We start from the raw sequence: 11,412 nt of genomic DNA, 5'->3' as shown, positions 1-11,412 counted from the left end.
TGTGTAGATTGATGAGGAAAATGTTTCATTTTATTAATTTTAGAATAAAGATGTAATGTAGGAAAATGTGGAAAAGGGGAAGGGGTCTGAATAATTTCCGAATGCACTGTATACATAAACAGGCTGGATGTAATGAAATTATACTAAAGTAGCGTAGCACACAATTTGGATTTGTAGGAGTCTGTAAAACAAGAGATTTTGAAGATTAAACTGAAATCTAAAGCAAGCAAAACTTCTCAAAGTAAATAAGGTATCTGTTTTTTGTTTTTAATATATTCGAAAACCTGTTTTTACTTTGTCATTATGGGGTATTCTGTGTAGATTGTTTATGATTTTTTGTTTATTTAATCCATTTTAGAATAAGGCTGTGCTGTAACAAAATGTGGAAAAAGTCAAGGGGTCTGAATACTTTCTGAAGGCACCGTCGGTGAGGTTAGCCATAATCATGACTGTGGCAACTAGTGACGATCCAGTTGCTGCGTAAGTCACGCAGCTATTGTTGGCTAAATATACATTTTGAATGTATAAATCAACTTTCGTATGTTTATACAATTTGAAGTTATTCAAATAATAATTACAAATAAATAAAAAAGCTATTGCTTGAACCAACGAGTCTGTTGCTCAACCACAAGTGGTTTATTTTTCTTACCGAAATTATCAAAAGGACATTATCCTTTTGTCGGGAGTAGAGGGCCGAACAAACTTACTGCTAAAGTGCATACTGTAGCGGTCGAGACAAAAAATAAACCTTCACCAATATGTCATGCAAGCCTGCAGTATATATGAAGCGCCGCATAGTTCTGACGTAGGCAAACGTTCTGAGCTAGACATTAATAATCAATCCATAACATCGATTACGTTTTCGACAATCTGCTAACTTTTAAAGAGACAGAAACAAAGTTTAGAAATTCTGTGACAGAAATAAGTAAAAGTACGAGCCAGCTACAGTCTGCTGTCAAATCTTTAACAGTGAAATAGTTTATTTTGTCTAAGTGCACAAAGTATTCCTCATAAAAACGTCTACATATTTTGTCTGTCACTGTCAGAAAGAAAAATTACACAGGTAACGTTAGTCAGAAATTGTTTCATGATCATCATACCACTGGAGGTCTCACTGCAACTGCAGAAGGATGAGTCTGGGTAAAAGGAGGGGATGACAGACTTGAGATAATGCAGTTAGCAAGACTTCGTAGCCTAATAGAGCTGTAGTCAGGAGAGAGAGACAGAGAGACTTGCCAAACCTTCAAATCATCACATCATCCAAGCTGATTTATCATAGGCTATTCATTATTAGCATTTTTAAACATTTTGAGTAAATTACAAGGTCACAATTTGATTGTTGCTTTATCCTAGTTAACGTGCTTTGTATTGAAGTATTTTGGATTGGGTGGAGATCAAACGGTGACGATGGCCTCGGAGTCGGAGACGAATAAACGGCTCTTGCTAGATGTCCTGACCAGACCTGGAAACGATGCATGTGCGGATTGTGGCAATGCAGGTAGGAAACGAACTGTAAATGAAAGAGGGGCGCCAAATATTTTACCGGTCCCTATACATGTGCTCACATGAGCGACCCGCGAGGTCTCATCATCCTAGTAGCGAATGCACCTGCTATTGAATCTTGAATAGCCCGTTGTTTTCTGTTACCATTGTCAATGTGACAGCTTGTCAGTCAGTGCTCTCCTTATCTGATGTCTATATTTTATTTAACAGCATTAGGCCTAATTCTAGTGCACTCAAAACGAAAGGTATGGAAAAATAATATGAATTGCTCTCGAGACACACCTTATATTAGATTAGCAGCCAGTGCCTACTGAGGAGCTGGACTATAGACCCTGTAGGCTAATATGGAGAACTGCCAAATGTATTGAGACATGCAGACCCGGTAAACAAAAGTCCTATACTTCACTGAGTACCCTCCATCATGTGGTTACATTGATTACATGTATGGTGTTGCTGAGTCATCCCTGTCCTGTTTTGTCACCTGTTATTGCCGTTTGGAGTGTTTGTGGTGGCTAGTAGTCATTGTGTGACATCAATATAAATCGCTCTGGATTAGAGCATCTGCTAAATGACTAAAATGTACAATCCTCAGTGTGTCTGTGTGTGTCTTCAGTGTTTGGGGTGTGTGTAATGGGTGTCACTCAGTCTTGTCTGTCAGCATGCAGCAACCTTCTGAGAGTGCATTTTCATATTGCGGATGGTCATTTCAATTTGGCTTTACAGTAACTATTGTCACATCCCTCCCCGGCCCCTCACCACCACTTCTGCATTATAGGACTTCCTCTCTTCTTCCCCTTCTCATCTCACAGTGATAAAAGTGAGCTGGTGGGGAGGTTCCGGTTTTTATTATAGTTGAAAATGTGTGATCAAAGAAATATTTGGCAGCCACAGATCAAAAATAAGTGTTTTGTTCAATGAGGAACTAGTGTATTTAATTGGAAAAGGGCTTACCAAGAAAAACTTTCAAAATGACTAATTCGAGGTAGAAATAAGTTGGAACACAAAAGCAGAAATTGATTTCCTTTAGCTCACTTTAATCCACTGTTTAATACAGGCTAATTTACACCAGTGATGTTTCACTGCCAAATGATTAGTCATCTGCTCCCACACATTGATGTCACACAGTATTATGCCAATGTTCAGAATGTCTCCGCTGCAAGGTCAGATATTTCATCCCCTAGACTAGTAGTTAAATTTACAATTACTAAGTAGAGTAATCTGATCCTAGATCTGTAGTTAAGGGCTACTTCTGCCTCAATGTGTTTCTGAATGTATTGTACACTGAACAAAAATATAAATGCAACATGTAATGTGTTGGTCCTATCTTTCATGAGCTGAAATAAAAGATCCCAACATTTTCCATACACACAAAAAGCTTATTTCTCTCAAATTTGTTTACATCCATGTTAGTCAGCATTTATCTTTTGCTAAGATAATTCATCCACCTGACAGGTGTGGCTTATCAAGAAGCTAACAATAAAAGGCCATTCTAAAATGTGCAGTTTTGTGATACAACACAATGCCACAGATGTCTCAAGTTGAGGGACCGTGCAATTGGCATGCAGACTACAGGACTGTCCACCAGAGCTGTTGCAAGAGAATTGAATGTTCATTTCTCTACCATAAGCCGCCTACAACGTCGTTTTAGAGAATTTGGCAGTATTTCCAACTGGCCTAACAAACAACGTGTAACCACGCCTGCCCAAGACCTCCACCACATCCGGCTTCTTCACCTGCGGGATCATCTGATCAGCCACCCGGACAGCTGATGAAACTTTGGGTTTGCACAATCAAAGAATTTCTGCACAAACTCTTAGAAACCGTCTCAGGGAAGCTCATCTGCATGCTCGTCGTCCTCACTAGGGTCTTGACCTGACTGCAGTTCAGTGTCGTAACCAACTTCAGTGGGCAAATGTTCACCTTTTGTTGGCCACTGGCACGCTGGAGAAGTGTGCTCTTCACGGATGAATCCCGGTTTCAACTGTACCGGGCAGATGGCGGACAGAGTGTAACTCCCACTTGGAGTTTGCCAAAAGGCACCTAAAGGACTCTGAGACCATGAGAAACAACATTCTCTGGTCTGATGAAACCAATATTTAACACTTTGGCCTATATGCCAAGTGTCACGTTTGGAGGAAACCTGGCACTGTCCCTACGCTGAAACATGGTGGTGGCAGCATCATGCTGTGGGGATGTTTTTCAGAGGCAGGAACTGGGAGACCAGTCAGGATCAAGGGAAAGATGAATGGAGCAAAGAACAGAGCGATTCTTGATGAAAACCTGCTCCAGAGCGCTCAGGACCTCAGACTGGGGTGAAGGTTCACCTTCCAACAGAACAAATAAGAACAACTACCCTATGCACACAGCCAATACAACACAGGAGTGGCTTTGGGACAAGTCTCTGAATGTCCTTGAGTTGCCCAGCCAGAGCCCGGGCTTGAACCTGATTGAACATCTCTGGAGAGACCTGAAAATGTCTGCAGTGACGCTCCTCATCCAACCTGACAGAGCTTGAGAGGATCTGCAGAGAAGAATGGGAGAAACTCCCCAAATACAGGTGTGCCAAGCTTGTAGCGTCATACCCATGAAGACTCGAGGCTGTAATCGCTGCCAAAGGTGCTTCAACAAAGTGATGAGTAAAGGGTCTGAATACTTACTTAAATGTGATATTTCCGTTTTTTTTTATAAATTTGCAAAACATTTTAAAAACCTGTTTTTGGAGGAGATCACGTGACCCTTAAACGAGATGGCCACATGAACTAAGAGCTCCGCACAAGTAGTTTCCAATTCTTCATCTTATCTCCACTTCAAGTTAAACTCATTAGCTTAGTCAAAAAGTTATGGCAGCTACAAAAGGCGACATTACATGTGACTTTTTACCCGGACTCGAGCAATAGCCACGGAAAAAGCCTCCAAGAAACAGCTAGCTTCAGAAAAAGCTAGCGCCTTTAGCCAGGAGCAAGAGGACTCGTCCCCTCCCGAGGCACAACAACTGCCAACCTCGCACTCTGTCGAAGACATCCTTTCTGAGCTGAGATCCCAACGTACAGAACTCAACATCAAATTAGATGGCATTAACTCTCAGCTCAGTGCGATAGGGGGCAAGGTGACAGACCTGGAAAATTCTTTGCCTGACATCAACAACAAGATAACCATCAACGCGGGGCGCCTGGATGAGGCACAGGGGCGAATCCTATCCATGGAAAACTCACTGGCAGACGCCATGGAAACAACAGCATCTGCTAAAAAGAAAATTGATAATCTGGAAGAGAAAACAGAGGACCTGGAAAATAGGAGGCAAAGGAATAATTGTGTTCTATTAAATCTGGGTGAAAAAGAAGAGGGAAACATGCCACTGATCCGCTACCTGCAAGACAAACTTCCCGAGTGGCTCCACCTGTCCACCGACAGGCCCATAGAACTCGAGAGAGCTCACCGAGCACTGAGGCCCCCACCAGCAGCCAGACAACCACCGCGCCCAATCACCATACGTTTCCTGAGATTCACCGACAAGGAACGAGTCATACAGGCGCCGAAAATCAACACCATTACAGTGGGAAACGCCAAACTCACCTTACACCAGGACCTGTCAGCTGGAATAGGCCGAAAGCGCCGAGGTTTGATGAGGTGAAGAAATACTCCATTGACCGAGGCATCTTTAGGGGATTAAAATACCCAAACGAGCTCAGGATTCTTCACCAAGGAGTCCTGCAACACATCAAAACTCCCAAAGAGGCAAAACGTTTTTTGAAGGACAATCCTGGCCACTGAGAAATGGACCAATGATTAAAAGCAATTACTGTTATTACTAATGGAGGTAAGACAACATATGGCCGCCATCCAAAGACCCACCCGCCCCGCTAAATGTCATTATAACTGTCTAATTTGTATTTATTTTCTTTTAGCTTTGAGAGCGATAGGCCTATAGCCTAACCTAGGCCTACTAACGTTTTAGTCTACTTTTATTTCCTCTTTTTTTTTTTTATTATTTGTAGTAATCATTTTCACATAGGCCTCCACCATTTATAGCCTGTCGATTAGGAAACATTTACAGACCTAACGAGAGGCTCAATGTGTCAATTTTATGCCTATGGCCTTATCCTGTTGATATTTCGTTTTAATAAAAACAAACAACTTATCCTATAGATCCCTCTTAAGGATTTGCTCCATAATTTCAGTTTTATTTGGTCCAAAGGATTAGCCCTATGTCCTTTGGGGGAGATATTTGTAGGCTGGGCTATTGATTTTATTTTCTACCTATTTTTTACTGTGGTCTGGACGGGGGCTATGTTGTCACTTACTTAATGCGAGGCAGAGAGGATGAGGCATTTTTGGGGGAGGGGACATTGTGCGTTGCTAACTGTTCCCGTTTTTCGGAACACAGAATTGAGACTGAGCGTGGGGTTAACAGATCCAACGGGATATGTCGAGTTGTTTGGGAACTCGGCTGGGGTGTTCAGAGATTGTTCTTTTATGTACACCATTTATTTTATGTGATTGTGGCTGTAACTATTATCCACCTATTCCCAGAGATGACTTGCACTAGAGTTTGATTACTGCTCGATGACGTTGACTAGTACCTTAAATCTACTGACATGGAACTGTCATGGTCTAGGTCATGCAATAAAACTGAAAAATATACTATGTGCTCTTAAAAAGGAAAGAGCAGACATTGCGCTATTACAAGAGACACACCTCTGTGATGCCGAACATGCTAAACTCCACAGAGCTTGGGTGGGACAGGTGTATTTCTCGTCTTTCAAATCAAACAGTAGAGGTACAGCCATACTTATCCATAATAATGTTCCATTCATAATTGACAAAAACACATCTGATCCGGAGGGAAGATTTATTCTGATAACTGGGTCACTGTATGGGCAACCAATTACTATCTTAAATATATACGCATATGCCTGCTTTCATGTCGAAAATGATAACCCCGTTCAATAAGCATTGTGTTTCCTTTGGAGTGCTGGCTGGTGATTTTAATTGTACCCTGAACCCAACCCTGGACAAATCATCTCAAGTCCCCACCACAAACCCTAGATCTGCAAAGATGTTGAACTCTCTTATTAAAGAGATGGGACTGATAGATATCTGGAGAGAGACTAATAGCTCATCTGTGGACGATACATACTACTCTAATGTCCATAACACCTACTCCCGTATAGATTACATTTTTATCACAAAGATTTTCATAAATTCTGCCTCGTGTACAATCGGACCCATAGCGCTTTCAGATCACGCCTTTGTCCACCTCCACTTTGACCTCTTTACTAAACAGAAATACCATGGGAATAGCAATAGGCCTAGTAGATTGCTTGCTTACCAATTAAAAAAAGAGCAGCCAGAGCCTACAATCGTGGCTATCCGAACAGCAGAGGACGAGGTCACATATGACCCAAAAAAATATCAATTTAACTTTTCATGATTTTTACATCAAACTATATACGTCTGAGAGAGAACATACGGAGGCTGAACTCCATTCCTTCCTAGAGGGAATCTCGCTACCTAAACTATCAGAGACCGACCAGGAAGATCTCAACTCCCCCTTCACTCCTGAGGAGGTCCTGGAGGCAATTACCTCCATGCCACCTAACAAGTCCCCAGGCCCAGATGGATTCCCCAGAGAGTTCTACAAAGTTTTTGGCCCCAGCTTAGCCCTATTTTCATGCCAATGCTGGATGATTTTTGCAAAAACTGACCTCTCCCAGTCTCTATGTACACAGTAGAGGTCGACCGATTATGATTTTTCAACACCGATACTGATTATTGGAGGACCAAAAAAAAGCCGATACCGATTAATCGGACGATTTTTTTATTTATTTATTTTATTTATTTGTAATAATGACAATTACAACAATACTGAATGAACACTTATTTTAACTTAATATAATACATCAATAAAATCAATTTAGCCTCAAATAAATAATGAAACATGTTCAATTTGGTTTAAATAATGCAAAAACAAAGTGTTGGAGAAGAAAGTAAAAGTGCAATATGTGCCATGTAAGAAAGCTAACGTTTAAGTTCCTTGCTCAGAACATGAGAACATATGAAAGCTGGTGGTTCCATTTAACATGAGTCTTGAATATTCCCAGGTAAGATGTTTTAGGTTGTAGTTATTATAGGACTATTTCTCTCTATACCATTTGTATTTCATATACCTTTGACTATTGGATGTTCTTATAGGCACTTTAGTATTGCCAGTGTAACAATATAGCTTCCGTCCCTCTCCTCGCTCCTACCTGGGCTCGAACCAGGAACACATCGACAACAGCCACCCTCGAAGCAGCGTTACCCATGTAGAGGAAGGGAAAAAACTACTCCAAGTCTCAGAGTGAGTGACGTTTGAAATGCTATTAGCGCGCACCCGGCTAACTAGCTAGCCATTTCACATCGGTTACACCAGCCTAATCTCGGGAGTTGACAGGCTTGAAGTCATAAACAGCGCAATGCATTGCGAAGGGCTGCTGGCAAAATGTACGAAAGTGCTATTTTGAATGAATGCTTACGAGCCTGCTGCTGCCTACCATCGCTCAGTCAGACTGCTCTATCAAATCATAGACTTAATTATAACATAATAACACACAGAAACACGAGCCTTAGGTCATTAATATGGTCGAATCCGGAAACTATCATCTCGAAAACAAAACGTTATTCCTGTTACATTGCACAACCTTCAGTGTTATGTCATAATTACGTAACATTCTGGCAAATTAGTTTGCAACGAGCCAGGCGGCCCAAACTGTTGCATATACCCTGACTGCGTGCAATGAACGCAAAATGACACAATTTCACCTGGTTAATATTGCCTGCTAACCTGGATTTCTTTTAGCTAAATATGCAGGTTTAAAAATATATACTTCTGTGTATTGATTTTAAGAAAGGCATTGATGTTTATGGTTAGGTACAGTCGTGCAACGATTGTGCTTTTTTCGCAAATGCGCTTTTGTTAAATCATCCCCGTTTGGCGAAGTCGGCTGTCTTTGTTAGGAAGAAATAGTCTTCACAGTTCACAACGTGCCAGGCGGCCCAAACTACTGCATATACCCTGACTCTGTTTGCAAGAGATGTGACACATTTTCCCTAGTTAAAAGAAATTCATGTTAGCAGGCAATATTAACTAAATATGCAGGTTTAAAAATATATACTTGTGTATTGATTTTAAGAAAGGCATTGATGTTTATGGTTGGAGCAACGTGTACCTAAGCGATTATATGCAACGCAGGACAGGCTAGATAAACTAGTAATATCATCAACCATGTGTAGTTAACTAGTGATTATGATTGATTGATTGTTTTTTATGAGATAAGTTTAATGCTAGCTAGCAACTTACCTTGGCTTCTTACTGCATTCGCGTAACCTCGTGGAGTGCAATGTAAAGCAGGTGGTTAGAGCGTTGGACTAGTTAACCGTAAGGTTGCAAGATTGAATCCCTGAGCTGACAAGGTAAAAATCTGTCTTTCTGCCCCTGAACAAGGCAGTTAACCCACCCGTTCCTAGGCCATTATTGAAAATAAGAATGTGTTCTTAACTGTCTTGCATAGTTAAATAAAATTTCAATCGGCCAAATCGGCGTCCAAAACTACCGATTTCCGATTGTTATGAAAACTTGAAATCGGTCCTAATTAATCGGCTATTCCGATTAATCGGTCGACCTCTAGTATACAGCCCGCATTACAGTGTTGCTAAAAAAAAACAAGGACCCTCTATCCTGCTCGCCCTTCCGGCCCATAAGCTTGTTGGATTTCGACTACAAAATAATTACCAAATTGCTCGCCAAAAGACTAAATACTCTTCTTCCCAAAATAATAAAAGCGGACCAAACTGGATTTATTAGAGACAGGTACTCTTCTGATAACATTCGCCGTCTTTTTGATATTATAGATCAAGTAAACACACAGAAGACCTCTGTCCTGCTGGCTTCACTTGATCCTGAGAAGGTGTTCATCAGGATGGTGTGGAGCCTTCTGTTCTCAGTCTTAGAAAAGTTCAATATGGGCCCAAACTTTATTAAATAGATGAAGTCCCTATACTGTTATCCAAATGCCATGGTGACTACTAATGGTCTGAACTCTGACAGATTCCCTTTGCGACGTGGCACAAGACAAGGATGCTCGCTGTCCCTGTGCTCTACTTGTTGTGGGCGGAGCCTCTGGCAGAGTTGATAAGGAGCAATCCAAGTTTTATGGGTGTTTCTGCAGGCGACCTGCAGCACAAAATTTTGCTCTACGTGGATGATGTCTTGCTCTACATATCCAACCCTGAGAAATCCCTCCCATTTTAGACACAATTGCTCAGTACGGCAAGTATTCAGGATATAAGATGCATTTGAACAAATCCACTGTTTGCCCTCTCAATCTTACACTCAACAGCTCTATGAAGACACTCTGTCCGTTCGAATGGAAGACACAGGGGTTTCAATACATTGGGATCTTTGTAACACCAGATCTGAATTGCCTTTTCAAGCAAAGTTATCTTCAATTCCTGGATCAAATCAAGAATACTCTCCAAACCTGGATCTCCCTCCTAATTAGCTTAGTCGGAAGAATCAATGTTATCCGTATGAACATTATCCTTAGATTGAACTATTTATTTAAAGTGCTCCCACGCTATCTCCCAGTTTCCTTTTTCTAAATAACTAACCAAAGCATCACCAAATGTATATGGGGCAATAAAGAACTGAGGATCAAGTTCTCCACTCTATCGAAACCTGAATCTAAGGGTGGTCTTACCCAAATCCGCAACATGCTAACATGGATCACAAACAGACAAGACTCAATGTGGATTCAGATAGAAGCCCAATCCTGTTGTTCATTGCCCCTAAGCTCAATTATATTCATGAATAACTTTAGTGAAGTGGGCAATATAGCCCCAAAAAAACTTTGATTTACAGCACCCTTGTAGCATAGAGGGACTGTAAGAAATACCTTGGCATTTCCTCCCAAATATGTTCTCACTCGCCTATAGTATGCAACCCAGACTTGCCAAAAGCCATGAGTGATGCCAACTTTAATCTTTGGCATTCTCTAGGGTTCAGGACCTTTTCAGACCTGTTTCATCAGAAAACCAGCTCTGTGGTGAATTCATTTTGCCAAGATCCGTTTTTTAAAATAATATCTTCAAATTAGACACAATTTCCTCATTTACTTCCAAGGGGAGGTTTAGAGCTTAGCTGAATGAAGTTGAGACCCTTCTTGCTACAGCACAATCCATCACAGGCAAAATCTCATATCTATAGACTCCTTTCTGAGAAAGGAGGCTCTTCCTTTACTCCTTTGAAAATAATCTGGGAAAAGGACCTTTGTCTGACTGTCAGTGATGAGTTATGGGTGGATGTTTGCAACAGGGTATACTGCTCCTCTACTAATGTAAAAATGAAAGAATCTAATTACACATTTTTGTACAAGTGTTATTACACCCCAGTGAGACTCCATAGAATGAAAATAGACATTTCTCCTAACTGTAAAAGATGTACCTCTGAAAGTGGAACCTATGTGCATGTATTTTGGAGTTGTAGAGAGATTACCAGATTTTGGCAACCTATACATACTGCTGCACAGAAAATACTAGATGTACAGTTTGATATGACCCCGTGTATCTATCTTCTTAATGCCCAGCAGGACTTTGTTCTTGATCCAGTCAGAGAACATGTGTTTATGACTATCACATACTTTGCTAAGAAATGTATTCTTCTATTGTGGGCTTCTAATACTTCTCCTACATTTAAAACGTGGATTGACCAGATTGTTGACTTTCTTCCTCTTGAAAAGCTCACTTATGACCTCTGCAAGAGACAGCCCAAGTTTGATAGACTCTGGTCTCCACTACTCAACTATATTTCAAATTGGACAGAGTGAATGGGGTGATTAGGGAAATGAGCAGATACATGTTGTGTAAGGTGCT

General features: G+C 41.0%; 1 protein-coding gene across 2 annotated transcripts in view; it reads left to right on the top strand.

Annotated features, from left to right (window-relative positions):
- Positions 1–1,119: 1,119 nt before the first annotated feature.
- The window catches only part of LOC106579021 (arf-GAP with dual PH domain-containing protein 1), a 32,848-nt gene continuing 22,555 nt past the window's right edge, over positions 1,120–11,412 (top strand). The window contains exon 1 of one of the 2 annotated variants that reach the window (XM_014158422.2): positions 1,120–1,498. In XM_014158422.2, the coding sequence (XP_014013897.1) occupies positions 1,408–1,498 (91 nt within the window). In that variant the 5' untranslated portion in view covers positions 1,120–1,407. The remainder of the gene's footprint in view (positions 1,499–11,412) is intronic. The other variant, XM_014158423.2, reaches the window with a different exon arrangement.

This window comes from Salmo salar, chromosome ssa19, assembly GCF_905237065.1.
Source record: "Salmo salar chromosome ssa19, Ssal_v3.1, whole genome shotgun sequence".
NCBI classification, from domain to species: Eukaryota; Metazoa; Chordata; class Actinopteri; order Salmoniformes; family Salmonidae; genus Salmo; species Salmo salar.
Note: the sequence above shows the minus strand (reverse complement) of the source record. Positions and strands in the feature narration are given on the sequence as shown.